General features: G+C 39.6%; 1 protein-coding gene across 1 annotated transcript in view; it reads left to right on the top strand.

The window, feature by feature from the left end:
- BIRC6 (baculoviral IAP repeat containing 6) overlaps positions 1-26,650 on the top strand; it is a 178,119-nt gene that overhangs the window by 135,890 nt on the left and 15,579 nt on the right. The window contains 3 exon segments of the mRNA XM_080614540.1: positions 17,480-17,690; positions 25,198-25,343; positions 26,145-26,255. Coding sequence (XP_080470666.1) covers positions 17,480-17,690; positions 25,198-25,343; positions 26,145-26,255 — 468 coding nt within the window.

Genomic DNA, 26,650 nt, shown 5'->3' with positions numbered 1-26,650 from the left:
TTGACATGATTATTTTGAGACTTCAACTATGTGTCTACATCTTGTTTTCCCTCTGACTGAGGAACTTCAGTGCCTTTTGGTGTTGTCTGGGGTTTTTTCCTGATTTTGTAACTTGATTACTGATTCAGAATATCCTGGGCAAAAAAATCAGAATTCTCTCATAACTAACTGAAGTTGCTCTAGTTTGTTCCCACCTGTCAGTCTTCACTTACCAGAAATTTACTTGTTTCAATCGCTTACACCTGCTTTAAAATAGTTCTGTGTTAAGAAATCAATTAAATGGTCATGGAGTAGTACTGGTTCTTCTGCCACATCCCTTTCAACACCAGCTTCTCTAGCACCAGTGAAGCCCAACCACCTTTATTGTATGTGAATACAGTCAGAATGCACCCTGGTATTTTGTCAAGAAAAGTGGCAAGTTTGACAGTTGAGTAATAGTTCAGGAAAAACTGAACCAGTCTGCGCTTGGAGGGTGTCAAGTGCAATGTCACACACTTGTTTTGAGGGAACTATTTTAATCACGCTTACTGAACTGAAGCAACTCAGAAGTTGGTGACCGAATGTTCCTGAGTTAGAAGTGAGGGTTTCAGCCCCAACTGTGTGTGGTGACCTTCTGGATATGGTAGAAAGGAATAATGGAAAAAAGGCAAGAGGGTTTATTTCTCTTCAGTTTCTAGTCTCGCATGGGACATCAAGCAATCTTCATTTTGTTCTTCTTCGCTGGAGTCAGAAAGAATCTCTTGTATGGGTATCACACATAAAAAAGCAGTTAGTAACTTTTAATATGCTTCAGTCATGATTCAGTGCTGTTCTCTGCAGCTCAAGAGGTTTTTGGTCAAAGATAGTGGGTACCCAGGACTATTTCTTGACCTTGGTTTGAGTGTAAGTGAATGTTGCGTCCTTCCTGGGAAAGCAGGGGGGAAGCAGAGTGGTGAGAACTACACCTAGTTCTCATCCTAGACCAGGATGGTGGCTCATGGAGAACAACAATACTAAAACAAGTTCTTTTTTCTCTGAAGCCCTTAAAGCATCTTACCTTGTGAGAAAGAACAAATTTTGTTGATACAAGGCTTCAGATGACTGATCTTCAAAAAAAAAAAAAAAAACAACAAAATACCACCATCCCAGCATATTATTTTGCCACACTTCTTTCCTCTGATTTGTCATCTTAGTGTTGGAATGAGAGGATGAAATTGTTATCTCAGGAAATCTATTATTTTCTATTGAAAAAAGTTAATACATGCTTATTAGGTTTTCAAAACATTTAAAGTAGTGGTCTATTTCCTACTAGATAGTGCTTTTGGAGTAGAAATCTAATAACAGCATTCTTTTTAAATGTCAAAACCAATTATCCATTTGAGTGGTAATAATATAAAAGATTTATGAAAGAACAAATTGTAAATTTGTACTTGTAGCTCTTCTGTGTTGCAGAAATTTGTTGTAATTTATAGGGAGTAATTATGAAGTATGCATTGAAGCATCATGGCATTGAGATCTTTGAGAATTAAAAGCCTACTTGTTGGGAAGAACGAAGCAGCTTAAATTTGGCTTATAATTGGGTACTGGACTGCAGATAAAGCACTTAGTCCTTTAAAGACTGAAGTTTACTTCAAAGAGCCAAACAAAAGTATTTTTTTCAACGAATCTTTATTTAGCAAAGATCACTGAGAGGCTGTAATTTCTGCTTCAGTCTTTATCTGTTTCTGTACTACATGTTGCTTTATATGGCTTTTAAACATAAATCTGTTAACTGGAGAACTCTTCATTGATTTATATAGCTGGTGGTGGATTTTGCAGCTGCATATACAGAGCATACTTCAGACAAACGTGCAACCTCTGGCCCTTCTCACTTGATCAATGAATTAAAGTGCATGTTACATTTTTCAGGGGGAAGGGAGTTTTGTAGGAAAGGGAGTCTAGAAATCAGGTGAGAAATAGGAAGGGTAAAGGCCAGATTTCAGAGAGGTATCTTGAATCTCACCTTGTTCTTTCTTCTGCTTGTCACCCACATATTCTTTGTCCTGTTGGCTAAATAATGCAGAGTACTTTTCAGAAAAGCAAGAGTGGGGTGAGGTTTTGTGGTCTGTTTGTTTTTATGAGCCTTAAATCACAGTTGGTTTTTTGGTTTTTTTTCCCAAATGATGACTAAGCCACTGAAGTTGCTTTACAGCACGGTCCTGAAAACATAAGTAACTAAGGTTTGTTTCTCATCTGGAGACCACTGTGAATTTCTGGGTCTCTGTGGCTACAGGACAGCAGAGCTGTCTTGAAAGAGTGAGCAACAGAGTGCATATGTATCTGAATCTGCCTGCCAAGGACCTGTAAGTTTTTACTGTTTCCCTTTGGGAACTTAGACAGCACTGCCAGTACTAATGTACTTTTTTTGGCAGACCTTGATGCCTTGCACTCCACTGTGTAATGTGTTTTGTGTAAAAGGAAACAAAACAGTCCTGTTCGCCTTCCTGTCTCCCACAAATGCGTTATCTATGTTAAGAAGCTTTCCGAGAAATACAGTTAGATGCCGATGCTTGATACAATGATGTGTATGAGCCCACAAATCATACATGAGATGCAGCTGGTGCTCTTCTCATTTCTGAAGTTAGTTTCTGTATGTTTACTTTGAAATATTCACTTGAGAAATAAAAGGTAGGGGCTGTTTGCTTCAAAAGCATTTGGGTTTGACCATAAGTGTTCCATGAGAGTTTGTCTGCCAGTAGATTGTCACCATCTTGTCATAGCAGTATAATTTAAATTTCAGGAAACAGAAGAGGTCACTGACATGACAATTCAGGGCACAAGGCAATAATGCTTCTGCCTTGTTTAAGGTGGAGGGAGCATTTAAGCTTTCCTGGTCCATTTATCTTGTGTTAAGGTCCATGAGTGCTTCATTTGGAGTTCCTTTCTTCCCTTCATTAATTGGAAGCCAACACTGGTAGCTGTATCCCTGCTTGTAGGACAAGATTGAGAGTCTAGACTGGTTTTCCCTCTGAGGGTAATCGGTAAAGACATTCAGCAGGCCTTTTAAAATCAGAGAAACCACATTGTGTCTTTCAAAATTCACAGAGTAAATGTTACAGGGCCTGCCATTCATTCTTATTTTACTTTAGTCTGTACATCTCAAGCGGTTTTGCTTAGACTTGGAAATCATGGGTTTGAATATGAGTGCTGGGTGTCTGGAATACATTGCTGTGCAGCACTGCATCCTGCAGACATTCACAGACTGTGCTGGAGGTATTAAGAATTAATTTTAAAAATGATGCCTCTCATTACCTACAGACTCAGTCCTTTCTGAGAGGAGACCGTGCCACCAGAGGAGAATGTGACAGCGCAGGAGATGTCCTCTGCTTCCGTGGGATGTCACAAAATGTGTGATCTGCTGCTTTACTTTGGGTTTTTTGGAGCTCCCATGCCTTCCTGGTGCTTGTTGCTAAAGATACAATAACCACTTGTGGGGCACAAATGCTGCATTGGTTACACATGAGACTCCTGAAAGGAGTAATGAAAGTAATGCATCTTCTTTTCTTTTTTTTTCCTTCCATATTAATGGCTTTGTTGATTGGTGGCAGCACAATTCGGTAAGCTGCTAAAAATTTCTTGACTAAATAAATCGGCAACCCCTTTATTTCAGTTCATGTCCAGAGCAGATTGCCAGGGTTAGTTCTACACTTTTTGACTTTGCCTTTCCTTAGAACGAGCTCACTGCTCTTTCAGGGAAGGGTTTTGTCAGATGAGGTGTGCAGCTGAACTTGCATTTGAAGAACTTGCTGGAACATTGAGGTGAGAGCCAGCTTTCACTCTCACTAGTTGAAAGTCTCATTTGATTGGTCAAGTGCTTGGTCTTCATTATTCCAGGCCATAACAGTCTCACTTGTCTTTTATTTCTTCTGGGTTCTTGTTTTCTCTCTGGGTTCTTGTTTTCTCTCTTGTTTTTTGAATGAAATATTGCAAATGTCCTGACATTTCTCATATTCTTATGCAGACACTTCCCATTCATGATATTTCCTTTCTTATTATTGTCTGAGGGTATTCATAGTATTGAGTGTAGGTCAAAGGAAACAGATCTCTGTGGCTGAAGGAGTTAGTGTGGGAGTTAATCTGTGGTAGATCACTCCAACACACAAACTCTAGCTTTTTTTAATACCATTTATATCTTTTTGAGCTCTCCAGAGGAGTACTTCAGGCATGGCTCATTAAGAAAACAATATTATTTTCTTTTGAGTTAGCCTTTAGTGGTATACCATAACATAATGAAGGATGATCCATTTCAGTAAGTGTTGCAGGAGCTTGCATGAGGTTGCACAGAACGTGCAAATTCTGCTATTCCACAAAGCTGGGCCATAGAGATGATGCTCTCCATTATATGTGGTTTCCAGTTAAGCTGGTTGTTAAATTTACCACGTAACTATTTACACTCCCAGGCACTAGTAATATGCAGGGATTGCAAGGGGTTACCTTTCATTTAACTTTGACTCAGGAAGGCTATTAGGCTTGAATTTTTCTCCTCAGCCTTCACTTTGTGTGTTTACCAAATGCCCATCTTGGTGTTGAAACAACCATTCTCTAGAATGCACACTGAAGTGCTGAAGGTTTTCTTGCGTATGTACAGGGGCTCTGCCACCTTGCCCAGACAAAACAGATATTTGAGGTAGAATGAGATTCTGAAGTAGTCTCCTTTCTTTTCCCTGAGGACATGATCTTGTAGGTGTGCTCAGACATATGGAAAATTGGCCATAAAGCATAAGACCTGCACGTCCTTTCATTCCAGTAACAATGTTGGTATCCTCTGCTGACAGTTAGAAGAGAAGACCCAAGTCTTGGCCTTTTTCCATCTGCTGAGGTAATGGTTTAAAAACACCCTGCAACTTAATTATCTAATTTTGAATTTCCACGTCGATTTCTGCAGCATGTGCAATGAAGTGGCAGGTTTCCATCTCATTTTCAATTCCCATCTTACTCTAAAATGCTAGTGACTGCTTTATGGGCTGGAAGGGGTAACGCTCAGACTAAGGACCATTTCAGGATGGCTCCTTGCCCACTCCTCTGCCAAAAATAGTGAAATCACTGTTCCCTCCTCCAGTGCAGCGATGATGAAAGCCAGATTAACATCCTGAAAAATCCTGCTCCGTGTTTTTAGTGTAGCGATACTTTTCCTTTCGTCTCTGTGGAGTGCCCACTTCTCTGACACTTAAAATGCACTTGATGTGGTTTGGGTTTATTTTTACTTTTTCAAGGAAGATTTTGTCTGCAGAATATTTAAATCTTGTTTTGTTTTGTTTTCCTACAGAAAATATATTTCTTATTTTCTTGGCTAACTGGAAGATCAGTTTGGCACTTGTAGCTTGGAAATTACTGCTCCTTTTTATCTTGCTAAATGCCATAGTAAAGAGTTGTATTAATAGTCAAGTTTTTTTTTTCATCACCCGACCAGGCAGAAAACTTTATTCTCATGCTGTCTCTGAATGCTTTACATATATATCTGTGTTCATATCTTTTTAATATCTTTCATTTATCTATGCCTTTCTTTATATCATTATGTATTTATTGGATAATGTGGAGCAATCCTGTAGCTTTACATTGATGCTTCCTTACACTTGTTTACTAGATTCGATACACACAGAATATGTTTGTAGCTTTATGCTTTTAATTGTGCTTCTTCATATTTCGTTGATTTTAAAGAACTGGTGCTGGGTAAAACAGCTGTCTCTCAGAGGAGGGATTCTTGGAAGTTGCAGTGGGGTTAGATCCCAGGGCAGTATGGACTTCTCAGTATTTTGTTCGCATCCTTTCTACACTGATGCCTATTGGGCCATTTTTACAAACTAACAAAACCAATGGGCGTAGAATTTTGCGTTTTTAGTTTTCATTAATAATTCTTACTTAATGAATGATGTGTTCCCAGCCTCCCATGTTAGATGGCTCTGTAGCCTCCAAGAAGCGTCCCTTCATCACCTGACCACCTTTTCAAGACTATTTGGAGCAAATGTAATGGCAGAGTGATCTCTCTCACAGAGACTAGAGTGTGGCATGGAAATAGTAATATCCCCAAAACTGGGAACCACACATGATATTTAGTAGTCACTGCTGCTTTAAAAGCTCAGCTTGTCTTTTAGATTGTTTGGGGTTTTTTTTCCCTGTCCTTTGAAAATACAGGAAGCTGTGTCTGTTTACTCAACTGTACACACTGCCTTAATGAAATAATGCCTCCTGCTTTTTCTGGCAGAGGGGTTGTTTTTCTGGAATCATGGATACGTTTATGACAAACGTTTACATGTTGTTTGACTTGACTTGTAAAATAAACTTTCCTGAAAATGCTTCACCAAATCCAATATTCTTCAAAATCAAATATTCTTTAAAACTAAGCAAACCAGAAATAGTTAAGAGCCATGGTGTGCTCCCTTGAGCCAAATTACTACACCAACTCCAGATGACTGACCAAATAACTCGAGCAATGCATTTGCTTCTATGATTGAACAGAGTTTTGCTTTTATGTTGCAGTTAAGCTGGGGGTTTTTTCCAGATTTCCTAGAAGACACTTAAAATTATAACAATGCCAAGACAAACCAAGGTTGTTAGCCCATTACTTTGTCACTAGTAGTGGGCAATAACAGGTGCCTATAGGAGAATATAGGGATGGGGCTGACACAGATGCTGCCCCACATTGCTAGTTCGTGGCCAAGGGTGGTGTCTTCTCATTTATTGGCCTTTTCTTACATGAATTTACCCAATTACTTTTGAACCTGTAACAATATTTACTGCCCCAGCATTTAGTGTTGAACTTTTCCAAAGCTTAACAGTGATGTGTTGTGTAGTGTATGTTCTTCTGCAAGTGGCACTATTTCTTCTACTGATGTGTCTATTCCTCTGAATCTATTGATCAGTCCAGTTCTGTTATTTTTACCACTTACAATTAAAAAAAACCCAAAACCTTTATGGTGCACTTCATTAGTCCCTGAAGCTGCAAAGTCTTACTTGATTTCATTCCAGATAGTACAGGAGCTCATTCTGTACCTTAGGTTGTTTAGTCGCCTTTCTCTCGTCCCTTTTCAAGTTCTGGCCTGTATGTTTGAGATAGGGTAAAAATGCACCTGGTTTGAAGTGGTACTAATGACTGAATGCAGTCTCATTAAGTAATTCCTAATTTCTCTTCACTTTTTCTATTATTTAAGCTGATTTTTTTTTTCTCTTTTGACTCTAATGCACATCAGAAGAGCAAAATTTTAAGGCTGTATCTGAACATTAATAAGAATCAACTTGAAGCCGAACATTGAATTCAGAGGCCCACCCTTCTTGCATTGCTTCACTGCTCTGGCACAGGATTTTTAACTCATGACCCATAAGGGGAATTAATGCCTCCTCCTCCTCCTGCTTCCGTTATGCAGGGGAATTGTATTTTCTGATGCTGTTTTTTCAGATGCTCAAAATGGTACTGTGAAAACGTTTGTGTTATTCCTATAAAGAAAAGCGAAGAAAAAGGCAAGCCAATTAAATTATTACAAGATGACCATATTTAGAAAGCTTTTGTTTCATTTTTACCCGAAGGCTCATATTTTCTAAAAGAGATCTGATTCTGAAGTCCTCTGTAGGCAGTCTTTTTTTTTTCCCCCTATCAAACTGGAGCAGAACACAGGGTGTTAATTAGGCCTATTAGAAAAGAGGCTTGCCCTGGGTTGATTCTGAAACAGAAAATCAAGAGGCAGCAGAGCATGATGTATTTGGAACTGACACTATTGCCTGCAGCATGGACCGCATTCATAGATCATATGCTTGCAAAGATGCAGTAAAGGGGGGCTGAGGGCAGCTCTGTATTTAAATATTTAGTGAGAGCATGTGTGGCCTTATTGGAAAGAGAGTGTGCCTCACTCGTGCTTGGCAGTGTCTGTGCGCACAAAACTGCCTCTGAAGGTTTCAATTAAAAATACAAAATGGTTGTTTCCTTTGTGTGGCTTCTTTGAACAGTAGTGTTTGTAGCTACTGAGAGTCTTTAATATGGTAATGAGGTGCTCAAGTCTTCATTTTAACTGTGGCTGTGAGGGTTAGGTTGTGAATAATATCCTGAAGGATCAAAAATACATTCTCAGTACTAAGCACATTTTGGAAATGGTATAAAATTGACTGAACTTTGTCTCTTTTATGTTATCTAGAGGTAAAAAAGGTAAAAGAAAAATGTGGTGGCAGGTGTGTGTGGTACCGCAGTTGTGATCTTGACATTGGACTTAAGCTGTTTACTAAGTAACATGGTAATAAGAATGTCTTATTTTACTTTTAGCTTCTTAAATTGATGGGACTCCATGTCCATTAAACTTAACTATAAAAGAAAATGTGCTTTGAAATACAAAGGTATTTCCTTGGGGTTTTTGCAGGGGAGGTTTAGATACAGTGTAGTAAATTTCAAGCATTTGTGCATGATTTGAATAGAACAGTTTTGTAATATAGCTGCTGTACATAACTGTCAGAGGTTTTCTTTCACATTACTTAAAACAGAGGCAGAATTAGGTGGCTGCTTCTGGATGAATATTTAAAAAAACACAATCATTCATCTTTCCAGGAAAATGTAAAGTCTCGTTGAAATAGGAAAAAAATAGATCCAAAATAAGAAATAAGCCTTGAAAGCATCTCTTGGGTCACTGGAAACTACCCAATGCAGTAAGGAGGCCTCTTGGAATGGAAGATGCGAGCATAGCTATAAAATCAGAATGCAGTTTTGTCTGATTATAGAGATCAGTTTGTTCATTACAAGTTTAAACCTGGGGTGATTTTTTTCTCTCTTCTCATCTGTTAAATGTAAGCTGTGCTCATAGGCATTCACAAGAATTTAATGGATTAAATTTACATTTCCTGGTTGTAGATGTGCATTCTCTTCAGAATGCCTTATTCTTCTCAGTTATTTCCTTTTAATATCCATTTGTGACCATCGCTCTCGGTTTTGCAGTGGCAAATCTCATTGAGAAAGCCAACAGAAGGGATGCAGTTTGGAAAGAGTTTCCAGTAGGGTTGCTGCCATCACACCCTACTTTCCTTCAGCAGAGGCAGAAAGTCAGTCCATGGATATTGGCAGAAGTGAAAAGAAACTGCGCAGAAGAAAAAATAGTCAAAGTTTGTGGGCCTCTAGAATAATTGAAATTAAAGGAGTCCTTAAATGATGAGAGTCTAGTAAATGAGAAATGATGTACAGGAGAGAGATTGAGAGGATATATATATCATATTTCTCTTCGCACAGAAGCAAGGAGGACATGCAGTGGGCAATGTGATGTATTTAAAGCTGGTAAAGTTGTTTGGTTTTTTCCTCAAGTGTCTGCTTTGCTTTATTTTACATCAAGTTAGTAAGCTCCTTTGAGTAGAAATTCCTAGTTTGGTCACAGTGAGAATCGCAGTAGGAATGCTTTTATATCAGAGCAAGTAAAGCAGAACTTGTCATTGTTTTCTCACAAATTATTCTTCTCTATTTGTTGCTTTTATCTGCTGCTAAGTGTGAAGATTTTTTGATATAATGGACATGCTATATTAATAGTTTCCTTTATTTTAACATAAATGTGCATATTCTCTGTGATAGGTTTTAAACATCCTTTGCAATGGGAATAAGTTTTATAATCTTATTCACAGCCAGTTAAGTTGTACTGAGGATGTTAAATGAATTGCAAAAAAAAATTTATTGCTGCTCAGTACTGTCTATTTAATGGGCCATTAGGCCTGGCTGTTCTTTGTTTGAATATTGTATAATATTAAAAGAAAGCAAAGGAGTATTAGACTCAGTTGGGCCATTACCTTCTTACAGATATATATGCAATTTAAGGTGATACCTTGATCCTGTGAAACTACCTGCCCTTATATGCTTTTTCGTTACACTAAGGTTGTAGTTGCATAGGGGTAGCCTTAGGTCTCTGTAAGAAATAGATCTATATTGGTGATGAATAAACAGATGTGTGGAGAGCAATTGAAATGTTTTAAAATCATGCACAGTCATTGAATGTTAACCAGTTGTTTCCCAGGAGTAAATAGGCTGTGTCTAGAAGTTTCCAAACATGTGGTGAGTGCCCTAATGTTTCATGACCTTTAGGCATGTGTGAAAGACTGCAGTTTTCAAAAGACAGGATGCTCGGCAGTTTCTGAAAGTCAGGCCTTCTCAATAACTTCATTCAGGCTCCTCTTACCTCCACTGCCCAAATCAGACTGCTTGTTATTAGCATATAAGGGAGATCTGGTTATATTAAATAACTGTATTTTACCTATTTAGCATTCAGTGTCTTTCTAAATTGCAAATATTGTGTCAAGAGGTTAACTGAATTGTAGTGATGCCAGTAAAACTTGACCTTTAGTACCCAAAGGAATGGGAGGGAGAGATAATACCTTATCCCACTAAACCATGAAATATTTTCCAGCTGTTTGCAATCCCTGCTTCTCTTAGAAAATGACAGTGACATTGCTGAGATTTCTGCATTTCATAAACACAACAGAATAAATTTAGACCTTTCTTTATGTGAATTGTAAGTGTATGTGCCTGCTGCCTATTGTCCAGAAAGGCTACAATGAAATTTCCTTGCTAATTAGCAAGAACAGTAAGACATTGGCCTGTTTTTTGATATGTCCACTCATCTTCTTAGAACTCTTAATTCCTGCAATTAATAAAACAGTGGTGGTAGTAAAGATGCTGCTGCTGTGATCCTTTAAATCAGCTGTCTGTGGTAGCACTGGGGCTCCAAGCACTTCCAGAGCACTGCTGTCATGTCTTGCTGCCCACTCTGTGACGATGTTACCCTGCTGCTCTTTTTTGCCTCCCATCCCCACTCCCTCACCCTGGGCTGTCACAGCTGTCTCTTGGACACTATCAAGGGGCCATTTTACAGGTCTCTGGCTGCTCACACTCCAGGTTCCACAGCAGTTTTTCATTTGTGCTCTGCTTCATGCTCCACTGTTTTTAACTGGTTAATTACTGGTATGGCCAGAAGGTGAAACCTCTGTGTATTTGCTGAATGCAAGTTGAAAAGCACGTAGGAAGCTCACAGGGGAAGCCGAGTGGGTCAGGCTGTGCCAAAGGTCCCAGGCACTGCTTTTAGAACTTCATTCAAAACAATACTGTTGTCACCAAGCAGCCGTGTCCTGCCGACCCTGTTTAGAGCAGACAAGGAGGCAGGATAAAAACTGAGCGCAAATCCCTGCTCTGAGTCTAGTAGTAAAATAATCATAGAATCATAGAATAGTTAGGGTTGGAAAGGACCTTAAGATCATCTAGTTTCAACCCCCCTGCCATGGGCAGGGACACCTCACACTAAACCATGTCACCCAAGGCCTCATCCAACCTGGCCTTGAACACTGCCAAGGATGGAGCATTCACAGCCTCCCTGGGCAACCCATTCCAGTGCCTCACCACCCTTACAGTAAAGAATTTCTTCCGTATATCCAATCTAAACTTCCTCTGTTTAAGTTTGAACCCGTTACCCCTTGTCCTGTCACTACAGTCCCTGATGAATAGTCCATCCCCAGCATCTTTGTAGGCCCCCTTCAGATACTGGAAGGCTGCTATGAGGTCTCCACGCAGCCTTCTCTTCTCCAGGCTGAACAGCCCCAACTTTCTCAGCCTATCTTCTTACGGGAGGTGCTCCAGTACCCTGATCATCCTCATGGCCCTCCTCTGGACTTGTTCCAACATTTCCATGTCCTTTTTATGTTGAGGACACCAGAACTGCACACAGTACTCCAAGTGAGGTCTCACGAGAGCAGAGTAGAGGGGCAGGATCACCTCTTTTGACCTGCTGGTCACACTCCTTTGGATGCAGCCCAGGATACGGTTGGCTTTCTGGGCTGTGAGCGCACACTGAAGCCGGCTCATGTTCATTTTCTCATCAACCAACACCCCTAAGTCCTTCTCTGCAGGGCTGCTCTGAATCTCTTCTCTGCCCAACCTGTAGCTGTGCCTGGGGTTGCTCTGAGCCAGGTGTAGGACCTTGCACTTGGCATAGTTAAACTTCATCAGGTTGGCATCAGCTCACCTCACAAGCGTGTCAAGGTCCCTCTGGATGGCATCCCTTCCCTCCGGCATATCAACTGAACCGCACAACTTGGTGTCATCAGCAAACTTGCTGAGGGCGCACTCAATCCCACTGTCCCTGTCACCGACAAAGATGTTGAACAAGACCAGTCCCAACACCGATCCCAGAGGGACACCACTCGTTACCGATCTCCAGCCAGACATCGAGCCATTGACCACAACCCTTTGTGTGCGGCCATCCAGCCAGTTCTTTATCCACCGAGTGGTCCACCCATCAAATTGATGTCTCTCCAACTTAGAGACAAGGATGTTGTGTGGGACAGTGTCAAAGGCTTTGCACAAGTCCAGGTAGATGATGTCAACTGCTCTGCCCTGTCCATCAGTTTCGTAGCCCCATCCTAGAAGGCCACCAAATTGGTCAGGCAGGATTTCCCCTTAGTGAAGCCATGCTGGCTGTCACCAAGCACCTCCTTGTTTTTCATGTGCCTTAGCATGCCTTCCAGGAGAATCTGCTCCAAGATTTTGCCAGGCACAGAGGTTGAGACTGACTGGTCTGTAATTCCCTGGGTCATCCATTTTTCCTTTCTTGAAAATGGGGGTTATATTTCCCTTTTTCCAGTCGTTGGGAACTTCACCTGACTGCCATGACTTTTCAAATATGATGGCCAGTGGCTTAGCAACTTCATTCACCAGCTCCTTCAGGACCTGCGGATGGATTTCGTCAGGTCCCATGGACTTGTGTACGTTCAGGTTTTTAAGATGGCCTCAGACCGGATCCTCTCCTACAGTGGGCCTAGGGTCTTCATTCTCACAGTCCCTGCGTCCGCCTTCCAAGACTTGGGTGATGCGGTCAGAGCCTTTGCCAGTGAAGACCGAGGCAAAGAAGTCATTAAGAACCTCAGCCTTCTCCAAATCCAGGGTAGCCAGTTCTCCAGATATCTTCCAGAGAGGGCCTACGTTGTCCCTAGACTGTCTTTATTCGCTACGTACCTATAGAATCCCTTCCTGTTATCCTTAACATCCCTAGCCAAGTTCAATTCTAACTGGGCCTTAGCTTTCCTCACCTGGTCCCTAGCTTCCCGGACAACATCCCTGCATTCTTCCCAGGCCGCCTGTCCCTGCTTCCACCTTCTATAAGCCTCTTTTTTCCTTTGAATTTTCCTGAGCAGCTCCTTATCCATCCAAGGAGGTCTCCTGGCCCTCCTGCTGCACTTCCTTCTAGTTGGGATGCAACAGTCCTGACCTTGGAGCAGGTGATCCTTGAATAACAACCAGCAGTCTTGGGCCCCCCTGCCCTCTAGGGCTATATCCCATGGAACCTTACTAAGCAGGTTCCTGAAGAGGCCAAGGTCTGCTCTCTTGAAGTCCAGGGCAGTGAGCTTGCTGCATGCTCTTCTCACTGTCCCAAGGATCTCGAATTCAACCATCTCATGGTCACTGCAACCAAGGCTGCCCTGGAGCGTCACATTTCCAACCAGCCCTTCCCTGTTGGTGAGCACGAGGTCAAGCATGGCACCTGTCCTTGTCAGCTTCTCTATTACCTCTCTTTTGGTAGAAATAAATGGCAAATGCTCAGGACACCTAGCAGAAGCCGACCGAGATAGGCTCTCTTGGGCAGCAGTTGTGTTTGGGAGTCAACAAGGGGCAGCTTCTGAACTGGTCCATGGTACAAGGGGGTTTCACCTTCCTCAGCAATTCACTGCCCTGCAGAATCGGCAAGCACCAACAGCACAAAAATGGGCAGATGTGAAAGACCCCCGTCCGTGCAAGCCTGACAGCCAAGGAAGTCCAGGCACACACGCGGTGTGGGAGTCTTGAGAGCACCAAACTGATCTGTTTGGAGAAAGAATTTGTCATTATTCAATAATGGTTTTGACTTTGGAATAACAGAGAATCCTAGGTAATATATCTATCTGTTATTTTTACAAAGCTAAGAATTTAATCTCCTGTTTTAATTTTCTTAGGAATGCTGTGTATTTGCAGTTTGGTGCGCTTATGTGCATGCCCACAGAAATCAAATAATAATAATGTTAGTGCCTTCTTAACACAACTGAAGTACCCATATAAAAAAAAATTCTGACATATTTGAGATGTGCTAATGCTATTCAAATTCTAGCTCTGCTATAAACAAAAGTATCTGTTTCTATTTTGTGATGTGTTGGATTTTCTTTCCTATACAAGCAGCTACCTTATTTAATTCAAGTAAAGTGTTACGCTACACCCACGTTGCCCAACTCACTCAGGCAGAAAGAAGCTGGATGTGTTCCCAAGGAGTAACACACTTGGAAGAAAGCAGTGGGTTACATTTAACACTTGTTCTTCATTGAAGTTTGTATTTGTTTAAAATCCAAATTGCTGGCATCTTAGTTGGTAAGATACCTTTATATAAGGATGATAGTCCAAAGGGTGCATTGCTTTTATTTAATGGAAATAGGATTTGTTCATTTGCAGATTTGTATTCTGTATTTTTATTCATATTTTTAGTATTTTAATTCAGTTCCTTAAAAAGACTTTGTTACAGAATATAAATTGTTTTGTTTTTCACACAAAGGTTTCTGAAATACTCTCATTAGACATGATATCTAAAGGGAAGGCATCTATCCTAAATCCCAACTATCTGAATAGGCTGCAAACACTAAAAGCGGTAAAGATAATGGTGGCAGCTGAGTGGTACAGCCCAAACACTGAAGTTCTAGTCTGAACACTTCTGGACTTCAGGAAGGTGCTGTTTGGATGGCTGCAGGTGCAGCTGGCCATACCAGGAGGAGACAGACAAGTTGGCAAACAGTGGATCTGGCCCAGGGGAGTATTTTACAGAGTGTCTCAGTCCTAGTGGCATAAACATAGTGTCTTAAAAATTGATTGCTGTCCAGTTTGGAACATCCAGTTATGTGTAAAGGGATGTAAAAAATGCTCAAGTCTTCTTAACCTATTTCAGAAAGCAAAGCTGTGTCTGCAGATACATACTTTAGTAGTAATTTTGGCATTCCCTTTCATTTGAAAGCAAAGTAGGCACAAGGAGTAGGTGAACTGCCAAATAAAGGTAATAAACTGTAATTTGCCAATTTTGCGTTCTTTACAGCAAGTTTTTCTGATACTTACTTACAGACACCCAGCCTTGGTAAACATGGCTTAGGATTTAGATTGGGGATGGGTGGGAAATTCTGGCATTTTGGACAGACTTGCATGAGTCATAATCCTTTCTAAGCACGATACAGGCCTTGGACGAAAATAGCGTAAGACGCATAGTGGTATCAAGAAATTGAGTTTAGGAGAGTCGAATGTTAAGGTAAAAGAAATTGGTAGCTGTTCCCTAAAAGATTGTTTAAATTGAAACCAAGTGAATGCATTTCATGTGTTTCCCACGGGAACAATTGCAAAGCAGTGCAAGTGAGTTGAATCTGCTAAACCCAGAAATCTCTCCTATCTTTCTGGAAAACAGTCCCATTTTAAAGTTACATCAGTTCAGTTTCCCTCATGACAGTAATTTTGAATTTAACTATCCCATTTAGCAAGGGAGAGGGCAGGCAGGCAGTGCAGGATTTCCAGTTACGTATTCTGGTCTCATGAAAATTTCATGGTTAAAATAAATAAAAGCTTTCCAGAAGTGAAATGCTGTGTTTATCTAAGAGGTTGTATCTCTCCTTCACTCGCTGCCTCCATAATAAACAGCAGTTGATTACATTGAAGAGCTGCTTCATGGTTAGCAGTGCAGGCGGGAGGTTTCTGATGGGGGCTATATGTGGTTTTAGGATTTCCACTTCTCCCTTCCTTTCGCCCTGCTACGCCCTCCTCCCCCGCCCTTCTTTCTCCTTTTCTTTTTTTTACTTCTTGCTTAATTTTACCATCATCAGATCTGTTCATGTTTAAGGCAATTTTACACATTGTGGGGATTTTTCTGCGGGCAACTGTTGTTCCCTGGAGACTGAGCGTAAGGAATGGATATATATAAAAATATATAAAACGTAAGGATCAGATTATTGAAACTGATTTTCTTAATGCCAGTGTTTAAATTCAGTGGAGTTTGCTTTAAATACATGGGATATTTTGACACAGGATATTTTTAGAGCCATGATACCAAGCCTGACACATTAGTACTTTGATCCAGTAAATCTTCTTCCTGTTCACCACATCAGAACTTCACCCAATGAAGACTTTGTGCCATTGTAACAGTTTCAAAATACAAATAGCAAGCTATTGATCAAAGAACTCTTTGTAGAGAGAGAGAAATGTATATTTAAACTTGGATAAACTGGCTTGTTGAATTTTGCTTGGCTGTTTATACTGTCCCATTGTGCTGTATTTAGAGCTAAGAGTTTGGTGACAGATGAAAGTTTGTGATCTGCTTTTAGCTTGGAGGATGAGATGTGCTAAATGAAATATTAAAGAGTTCTTCTATGGTTTGTTCTGCCCTAATGCAAGTTGTCGGGGCTTTTTGTTGAGGTTTTTTTTTGTTTGTTTTGTTTTTCTGGAAAATAACAGATTTATTTTATCATAAACTCGGTCACTTGTAAGTACTTTGAACTAGAGCAATTTTTTTCTGCAGTTAGGTTAAAAATAGCATGTCCTAGGGACAGAGGAAGCAGCTGTGTTAAAGTATCTGCGTATTGCTAGATTTCCAGGATTTCTGTTAATGATAGAAAGTCAGTTGAAATGACATCCATTATGTATTTCTCCAAGCAAGTGGAAAAGAAAAATAAACAATGTGGTGCTGGAGAATCCACTAGAATTGTGTGTCTCTGCCTGTCTTCTCCTCAGAGGAGCTGATGTCCACATTCTAACCACGGTTCCTTCTGTGATACGTATACATCACACTGAGCAGCACTAAGGCTGCCCACCTAATATATGTTCTTATTCATGTTTACTGCGTGGTGGTTCGTATGTATGCAGATAAAATCTGCATCATTTTCAGAGCCTCTGCATGCTCTGAGGAAAGTGTAATGTTTTTTAAAATGATACTTTCTCCATGAAAAGGAGCAAAGCTAAGCTTCTTAGTAGGTAACTTCATGTATTTCATGACCATAAATATTCTGCAGTAATGCAGACAACTTTTCCCAAAGGAGAAGATAACTATAAAATGGGTCATATGAAAGTCTGTCTTTATTAATGCTTATGCTATAAGAATCAGCAAATGCTACCCTGCTACACTGTAAGTTACAATTTTTCCTCCATAGATACTTGTTTGCAATTACTGTTGACATACAACTTGAGCCAGGATTGTGTATTAGGCTGCTAGAAATTAATATAGTGTATGGTGATCCTGTTCCATACCTTGTTAGCACTCTTGTCTTCTTATATCTCCTGCTAACCTTTGTTTTCTAGGTATCTTATTCAATTCTTTCACAAATTACAAATGCCTGTTGCAAAATACTGTATTTTTACCATTTAATGTAATTAGTATTTTAATAACAATTAGAATCTAACTATTCTATTTAAAACATCTGTACTAAGACTCTTCAATTTGACTAATTTTCGTAAACTGTTTTTCTCTCTTAGTTTTGGATATGGCCCGACACGTTCCCCTTTACCGAGCTCTGCTAGAATTACTCCGTGCTATTGCCTCCTGCACATCGATGGTACCATTACTGCTGCCCCTGTCAGGGGAAAGTAGTGAAGAGGAGGAGGAACAGTTGGAGTCACAAGCTTCTGTTGGGACTTTGCTGGCTAAAATGAAGACCTGCGTAGATACCTATACCAACCGACTGAGGTAAGCGCTTTCATCATTCCTGATCTTCATTGAAACTGTATTTTATACCTACATACCATGAATCTAGAAGCAAAAGAAGATTTAGTTCTGTATATTTATCTGAATGGGTGCTGCGGTCTGGAGTGAGAATGTACCATTGTTTGATCCAGATTTATGCTTGTAATCTGTTTTATTTTACTATTTACGAAGAATTTTTTGTACAACACAGAGAAGCTGGGGGAGGTTTGTGTGCTTCTGTCACTTCACTGCTAACTGCAAATGCTGCAATACAAATTTTCATTTCTTTCTTTCAGTAATTTTCTGCTTCCAGCAATTAATTGATTTCTTGATTCTGTTTACGTGCTTCCAATTTAAAGACGGCTTGTTAGGAAATAATACCTGTCCTTCCCTGCAAAATGTAGTGCTTTCCGTCAGCATATGTGGATATGTCACAAAAAGAAGGTCAATATAATGTCAGGAAAAGGTGCCTGTAGAATTTCTTCCTCCCACTCTAAACTGAGAATATTTACCAACCAGTACCCCAGAGATTTTTCAGAGCAGGAATCCCATTTTTGGGAACTCTTTCTAGTATCTGCTGATATTCTGGTCTTTAACCATGAATTTCTTTAATCCTTCTTGACTGAGATTAGTAATCTTGCATATCAAGCACGTAAGGTACCTGCAGTGGGATTTTTCTTGCCAGTTTAATGCAAAAGAAACAGAATTAGAAAGGACAAATAATAGTTACGTATGTTGGATACTCACCTAAAAATGTCAGCTTGTGCTTGCTGCCAGTATTATGTAGATAATTGTATACGTAATCTTCTTAAAATAGAAAATAAAATGTATTTGGCTTCTGGGTAATCCCTTTCTGGTATAGATGTATGTGTAAAATCTCTACCACACTTTTTTTTTGTTAATCTGGTCACACGTGAGCCTTGGATTTAATGAGCATGGAAACGTCTGTCTTCTCATGTCACTTCCCAGGTGAAGTCTAAAAAGTTTCTTTGTGAGAATGGCACATTACTACCACTCTTAAGATCTTTTCAATTTGGTAAAATAACTATTTCTTCAGTGTCAGCTCAGGGTCTGAAAACAAAGAAGAATTCTAGAAGCACAGTTGGTATTATTTTAATAGTTGATGAATTTGATAAAAATCCCATGGTTGTTTCAGTTACATTATCTGTTCAGTCTTCTTGTATGACTTTGATATGACTTGTCTTTCATTGGTTGGGTTAAGCATAATACTGTTTGTCTCTAAAGCAGTGTCTAAGCAAGGATGAAAACACCAACAGGGTGAGCAGCCTGGAATCATTGGGGTGGAATGTTTTAATTCTCAGTATTTTAGTTGAAGGGGTGCCAGCAATATGAGCAAGTGCTGGCATGAGTTTCTTAAATGGGACAATCTGCTGCCCCTTTTAGGTCAAATGCCAGAACAACAACATAATTATGGGATCTGCTTTCAAAGACAAGACTTTCCTTTGTCTGGAGAGCATTTCTACTTGCATGTCTACCAGATGTCACCTCCAGGTTGGAGTGAGAGTGTCTGCTTAGTTCCAGACTTTAAGAGGAACAGTTTTGGACTGTCCATTTGATTTTATTTATTTTCAAAAAATATTTATATTCTGTCAGGAAATGGGGAGGTTTCTGGATAATGGAGAAGACATTTAGGTATGAGGTGATTTCTCATGACTGCTAGGACTGCTAGGGAGTCAAAAGCCATCACTAGTTTGAGCATGGTCATGCTTGTGTAATGGTTGCCACTGGGGCTGAGTTTGAGACATTTGATTGCTGTGATGGCTGAGCTCTATGCCACGTAGCAAAGCAGGCTCATCTGAGCCGCCATCTGCCAGGGGAACTTCATGGCAAATTGTTAAATTTGGCAAAATAAGCTGTTGGCTTATTTTACAGTGTGGAGTCTAGCAAGCCCATGTCTAAAATTCCCAGCTGTGCTTTATCTGTCCACATCCCTTTGGCCACCTCCACAATAGCTGCTTGAGGGAGATCTGAATTCGGTCATCTTCACACTTCTATCACTTGTCATGCTGCTACTGAGGGTTAATCCTGCACAGTTCCAAGATTGTCTGACTGCCAAATCGTTGTTACGACCTGGATGTTTTTTCTGTAACGTGAGGTTGCTGGAATGCAACCAGGTAGGCCCCTGGCATTTTCCCTTCTACAGCTTTTCACTGTCTTCACTGGGTTCTTTTTTTGCAGAACTACTATGTGAAATGGTAGGTTTTGCAACCAGAAATTTTTCTTTATAATTTAGTACCAAGACTTGAGGTGTAATTTGCTTTGTTTTTTTTAGAAGACAAAACAACTGTCCGTTTCTTTCACTGCACTCTCAAACCTCTGTTCAGGCCTGATGGTTGGCTGTGAGGATCTGTCCTGCAGCCTTTACCGGTTTGGACTGCTTCAGCATAGTGTCTGTAAATACAGTTCTGGAAGTCCTAAGGAGGAGGATGTGGAGCCAGCTCAGAGAAGGTCACGAGTTTTCACCAGTGTTTATCTGCAAAGGCATGGTCCCTTGCGTGTTTTGCCTGATTTCAGGAAGTTAGTTTAAGAATCTATGAATTACTGGAAGGAACAAGCTTCTATTTGGTACCTGTGGAAAACCATGAGGGCAGGGTGATACGCCTGGTGGGAGCTACGCCTGGTGGGAGCCCATGGCAGGTTTATCCCAAGCCAATGAATATCAAAACCGAGCAGAAGTCTGCTATAAGCGCTGTCTCAGTAGTACACAGGGGCTGGATGGTGCATTCCCTTTTATTTGGTGAATGCTTTGGTAAAGATATCATTCCATATCGTCACATTTACCTCAAAGTAGCAGGCATGGATGAGTAAGTATTAGTATTGGCTTTAAAAATTAAAGTTGCCCTGGGAGTATATCATTCATTATTCATTTGGCACAGTGTGAAGAGAAGGCTGTCAACTTCTAGCACAAGCTAAATTAATGGCTTAAATTATTAGCATGTATGCTGCTGTCTCTTTTAGCAAATATATTGGTGACTGTCATCCCTTTAAATACAAGGTGACATGATTTTGTCTTCTTTTTCTTCAATGGTTGAAAAACTATGAAAGTGTCTAAGTCTAAATTAAATATTTGGCTTCTCCTCCACTTTGAAAACTGTAACTAAATAACTGCATTACCTTTTGCTCCACAAGCAGAATCTTAGCAGAAAGAAATGTACAGCATAATGCAGACCTTTAAGTGTTTCCCAAAAATAGAGAACATTTATAGCAAAATATTCATATGGTTATGTATTTGACTGTAGCTTATTATTCATGAGTAGTATTCATGAGGTTCTCACATTTCTTTGTAATACCATTGAAAAACATACTATCGGAGCTCAGGAGTTTGGTAACACCATTAGGTTATTTGCATGCAGAAATCTGTATACAGGTTGCTAGAGTGCAGGGAGGGAGCTGAAGGATCTTACTGGCTTTATCACTTTGATTTTGGTATTTCATCTCCTCGTTCATATGTTTTTGGCAGAGCCCTGTAATTCCCAGCAACTCCCTCTCTCCAGCTGGGACTCCACTTGTCCCTCTGCAACACTTGTGTGTCTTACACCTTGGATAGAGCTGACTGCAGCTCTGAATCCAGGTGGGAGTTCAGCAGCGGTATCAAAGTGAGATGATGCCAAGAAGGGAGGACATTTCCTCAACTAATAATTTGGTCTGCCTGTGTTATACATGCTCACAAATGGTGGAGTGGTCACCAGGCTGCTCTTCTTGAGTGCACACAAATTAATACCATGTGTTTCAGATTACATTAAGAGATAGGTTTATGACCCAAAACCAGTCGTCTTCAGTAATGCTGTAATTTTGTCCTGGGAGTAACATTTGCATTCCCCTGACATTCTGGCTTCCCACCTCCAAGATTGAATCTACCAAAGCCCATTAGTGTTTATTAGTTGGGATTCATATAGCTGGCTGCAGGGCCACTGTGGGCTTACAGAGGCCAGAAGTGACTTTGACCTTGGTTTGCTTCATGTGTTCTAAGATACACTAGTTGGTCAGTTATATGTAAAACCCATTTAACCTTTTACAGGGTTTTGAATTACATCTGTCTCACCCCTTTTATAACTATATGGTTAAGGAAACTATATAGACTTTCAGATTTACCAGACCAGGGCATGTTGTTACCTTAGGGAGATGGGAATATGGATCAGCTTCACGACTCTACCTTCAGTCCCAGAGCTGGTTCACACAAGATTTTAATTTTATTATGTACCTAATTTATTTTTTCTTTTTGAAATTGCATTTATTTAATAATTATGATCAACCATGTTTGAAGGCTATGATGTTAGAAAAGGCTGCTGTGGTCTTGTAAAAGAAATATGAAATCAAGTGCAGTAGCTCATGTCTGCAGTGGAGTTCAGTTCTGTCTCATGTGGCAAGTGATGACAAAACTGTGTGAACTTTAAAACTTGTGATCAGTGTGAAGGTACATAGCACTGGGGAACCTTTGACATATTTCCCTATCTAGAGTCTAGAGAATCGGTTGATTTGCCCACATGGTGATTGTAAATAAACTGAGAAGCTGTAAAGTATTGTTAAATATCTCCAAATATGTTTGTACAACACTAAATATGTAGAGAGTAAGATAATGTAGCAGGCAGCATCTTATGAAGCGTGCAGGATTAACTGTATTAAATTGGTATTCTTACTGCAAAAAATTTCAGTCAAATAAAGGTTGGGAGGCAATGAGGGAAATAAAAAAACAGAGGTCATCATTAATAGAAGTCTTGCAAGTTCTGGCCGTACCAGTTGGGGTTTTCCCCAAAAGAGGGGGTAAAAAAAAAAAATCTGTTTCCCCTAACCATTAGAATAGACAAGCCTGGCTTGTGTAAGGAAACTAGATGTTGATAAGGCAGTATGTCTGATTTGGGGGGTTTGTGGGGCTAGCTTGTACTCCCCAAGAAACTGGCTGAAATCCCTGATTAGGTAGAATCAAGGTCAAATATGAGACCTTGGCTGGAGGGGTTTTGTGTCCAAGGCAGAATCTTGCACTTTAATTCCTAAACTGCTTTCACACAGTTCTGGCCTGACTCAGAAGTTAGATGGCTTGGTAATGTAGACCATCATGCAAGCTCCAGATAACTGCAGGTGAGAGGGTAGAGCGATTCTGCCAACACTTGGTTTTAAAAGTTACTCTGAGGAGAGGGCCATGTTGTCTGTCTTGCTGATGGTAGCAGTGGACAGAATCATATTTTGGTAAAGGGGACATTAAGAAAACACATTCTCTTCTGATATTTCTGAAGCATTGAAGTGTTAACTAGGTTCTGGACCGCAAGGAGAGGGAGAGGGAATTCTGTTATTGGTACTGAGAGTTTGCATTTGAGTAGATGCCTCTTTCTCCTACAGTTTCAGCTAGATACGTTCCTTGACTGTTCAGGTAGTTGGCTGTCAGTAACTCAGTATATCTGTAGGAGGTTTTAAGCATGTGATTAAGCATTTTGTCTAATAAGGCCAAACTTTAATTTTTTTGATTCTAAGACCAAGCAGAAGGAAAAAAACCTGGTAGTCTAAATTGTCAAACCACATGGAAGATGAAACACTGCAAGGTAACTGTCTTGAAAATAAATTTGTAAGAATTAATTTCACTTTCAGTATCTTCACCAATCGCATTGTTATTGCTTTTCACACATCTTTCTCTTGGATAAGTCCACTGACATTTCATTTTAGCCAAAATATCTCCAAGGGTTTTGTAGCAAATAGCGTAAGGATTCTCCATCAACAGCAAGCTGTTCTAAATTTGTGCGCTGTTCTTGAGACTGGTGGCTGCTACCATGTCTGTGATCATTGTGACAGATTATCACTGAGGTTTAGCGGGCTTAAATATGTATTTCTGAACCTGGTTAATAGGTTATTTAAGAAATAGCGGCCTAGATTTTTCACAAGGGAAAAGGCAGTGATAGGATTTTTGAAAGTATGAATGGGAGAGACAGCTGCTGCTGCCTTGTCTTTTGTCTTAAATGGTTCCTCAAAGGCTGAACAACCCTGTTTGGCTCTGAGGCTTTCCTCCCGACTTCTAGCATCTGAAAGCTCAGTACTGCTTCAGGTTAACAGCAGGCTGACATCCTTTTGGCTTAGCCTGGAACAGGAAAAATGTACCACGCTACAGTAATGGATTCCTTTATTAATGCACTCTAGGGATATTCTTGTATGATTAGGTACTATGCAAAGGCTTTCAGTATTACTGTAATCACTTCTACTGAATAGTTTAGAGGCTCATTCTTTATGCATGATTTCAGTCTAGATTAAAATGCAGAAAGGACATAGTATGTGGTAGTTGCTGAAATATGTTTGGGGCATCAAAGCATTAAATTACTGGGTTTTCTTGTGTAGCTAGCTTTCTGGTTTGCTTCTTAGCATGGTAGTGTAATACTATAAACACCAGTGCTGCTTGGCTGTTGAACTTGCTTGGGTCTTAAAATGAACAAGTACTGTTAAAACAAAAAAAGAAATACAGAAATTGCAGTCATTTGGGGGCTGTTAGCACTAAAATCTCCAAAGTTTTGCAGGATACCAATGTAAACACGATAGCTCTTAAAACATAGAAGCTTTTAAATATCACATATAGGTCACAGTGTTATCAATACCGTATCTTTGTTTCAACAGTTGAGTATAAAGGATAGTAGAGACTGGGTTGTCACAATCTAAATATTTACATGTATCTCAAATTACAAGGCAACTACCTTCTATCAAACACTGGTGTTAGTAGATACTGTATTTTCAAATTATTTCATTATAAAAATTTAAGATGTTTAAATTGACATTTTGATTTCCAATATGTTCATTGTAAACGTTTAATATAGCTGCCTTCTATATTTGTAAGACTTTCAAAATTATACTACATTAAACTGATTATTGAAATAAAATGTCTTAACTTCTATAGTGCAGGAGAGAACTGCAGAGAGAGACAAACTTCATGTTGGCCCCACTCTCTCGTGATGCTTGGGTTGTAGGTCAGATAGGCTATGAATTTTTACTAGAGGTTTCCTAGTGCTTTGCCATTAGTGTATTTTAAATAATTGGTGTATTGTGTAGTAGGAAAGAGTGCTTCATTAGCTGTTTAGGACTTGATTTTGCACAAGGATCTGCATGGGTGGATGAAAGGCACATTTGTCACATGATCACTGGTACATTGATTTTGTAAACTTTTCCAACACATATTGAAAATGTTCAAACATAAGGTCAGCGTTCAGCGTAACAATCAACAGTACTAAATGGCTGAAGCAGAAACTAGTCTCGCTGCCTTCATGTTCATATCTTTATTCTTCATGTCAGACATACTTTTGTTTGTCAAACCAAAACTGTGTGTTGGTATTGTCACAGCTGATTGCTACATTCAGTGGCTAACCTGTAGGTCCACAGAGACATTCCATTTCAGAAGACTTGTTTTAAACTTGGTCCTTTAAGCTTTGGTATTTTTCCCTGTTGACAAATATGCTGAGTACTAATGAGTGGTTGAAAAAGCTTTCTTTCATGCTACATCCTATTTCTGTATTCAAAACAGGTCTAAAAAAGACAAAGCTAAAGCAGGAGTAAAACCAGATACTTCTGATCAAGAACCGGAAGGGCTGACGCTTTTGGTACCAGACATCCAGAAAACTGCGGAGATAGTTTATGCTGCTACCACCAGTTTGCGCCAAGCAAACCAAGGTAAAATAGAAATACTTTTCTAAATACTGTATAGTGTTGTTTGTAATACATTCAGTAACAGATAACTTACAATTAGCTTAAAGGCAAGAAAAAAATACTTCACTTCTGCCCCAACTACATTTTCAAAGGTGGCTGAAACCTTGTAGTAGTCCTAAATGTTTTTATCAGGAAACAGAATAATGCCAGTAAGTTAGAGTACATCTCATGACTTACAGGTTTTTTTCTTGGCAGAAGACAACCTACATGACCTTTAATAGTAAAGCTTTTGATGTTAAAACTACATCTTATGAAGTAAATTAGCTCTTAACTAGATGAACACAGACCAAAAATCTAAATCATGGATTGAACCTGCAGATGCTCGAGGACCATCTGGTTGTCTAGTAAAGAAAACTAAAGGGGAGTGGATTTTAAAAAGGCCTGTGTAATCAGCTCCTGATTTTGCCAGAGCATCAAGAATACCTGTGTGAATGTGCATCCACACAAGCATATGTCACGCTTTGAATTTTAAATAAAATAAACATAGAAGAAACAATAAAAGACTATTGATAGCAGCAGCAGTTATGAATTATTTCTGAACTGAAATTATTACCTTAATTTACTTGTAGCTGTTCAGGTAATGAAACACAGGGTCATGAGAAAACCAGGTTTTGTGTCTTGTAAGTGATCCCCGGATTTGAGACTTGTGTGCAAACGATGTAGCCATAAAATGTCATTTCAAGTTAAATACTTCCTACATGCTTGCTGTACTTGTCTCAGAATAACATGGTTAACTACAAATAATCATCACATTTTATGTAACAGAAAAGAAGATGGCTGAATACTCCAAAAAGGCTGCTGTGAAACCCAAGCCTTTGTCTGTTTTACGGTCTCTTGAAGAAAAATATGTGGCTGTCATGAAAAAACTCCAATTTGGTAGGTTGAGAAGTGGGATATTTGTGTTTTACAGAGCAGATGCTGAAGAAATACGTAATCTGTTGGATGGAACCCCTAATTATTTTTAAAAGTTACCAACTTTTTTACGTATGTGACCACTGATACTTTAGACATACGGAAAATTATATAGGTCTGTGCTTTCAGGTTACCAACTAACTCACTCTTTGAGCTAATAAATGTTTTAAGCACACACTAGATTAATACAAGGGACCAGATGAATTCGATGATGGTGTTCATGTTTTCATTGCAGTAATGATTTGTAAGTCCTTCAATCCTCAAATTATATTGAAGTAACAGGGTAGTAGTGCTTTTTAAAGCTCCTGTCTGACTATGTATAAATCTATATATTTGTTACTGTAGCTTTTATTTTTTAA

The sequence above is a fragment of the Psittacula echo genome, assembly GCF_963264785.1.
Source record: "Psittacula echo genome assembly, chromosome: 4".
Classification (NCBI taxonomy): Eukaryota; Metazoa; Chordata; class Aves; order Psittaciformes; family Psittacidae; genus Psittacula; species Psittacula echo.
The sequence above is the reverse complement of the archived record's forward strand: the minus strand, read 5'-3'. Positions and strand labels throughout refer to the sequence as shown.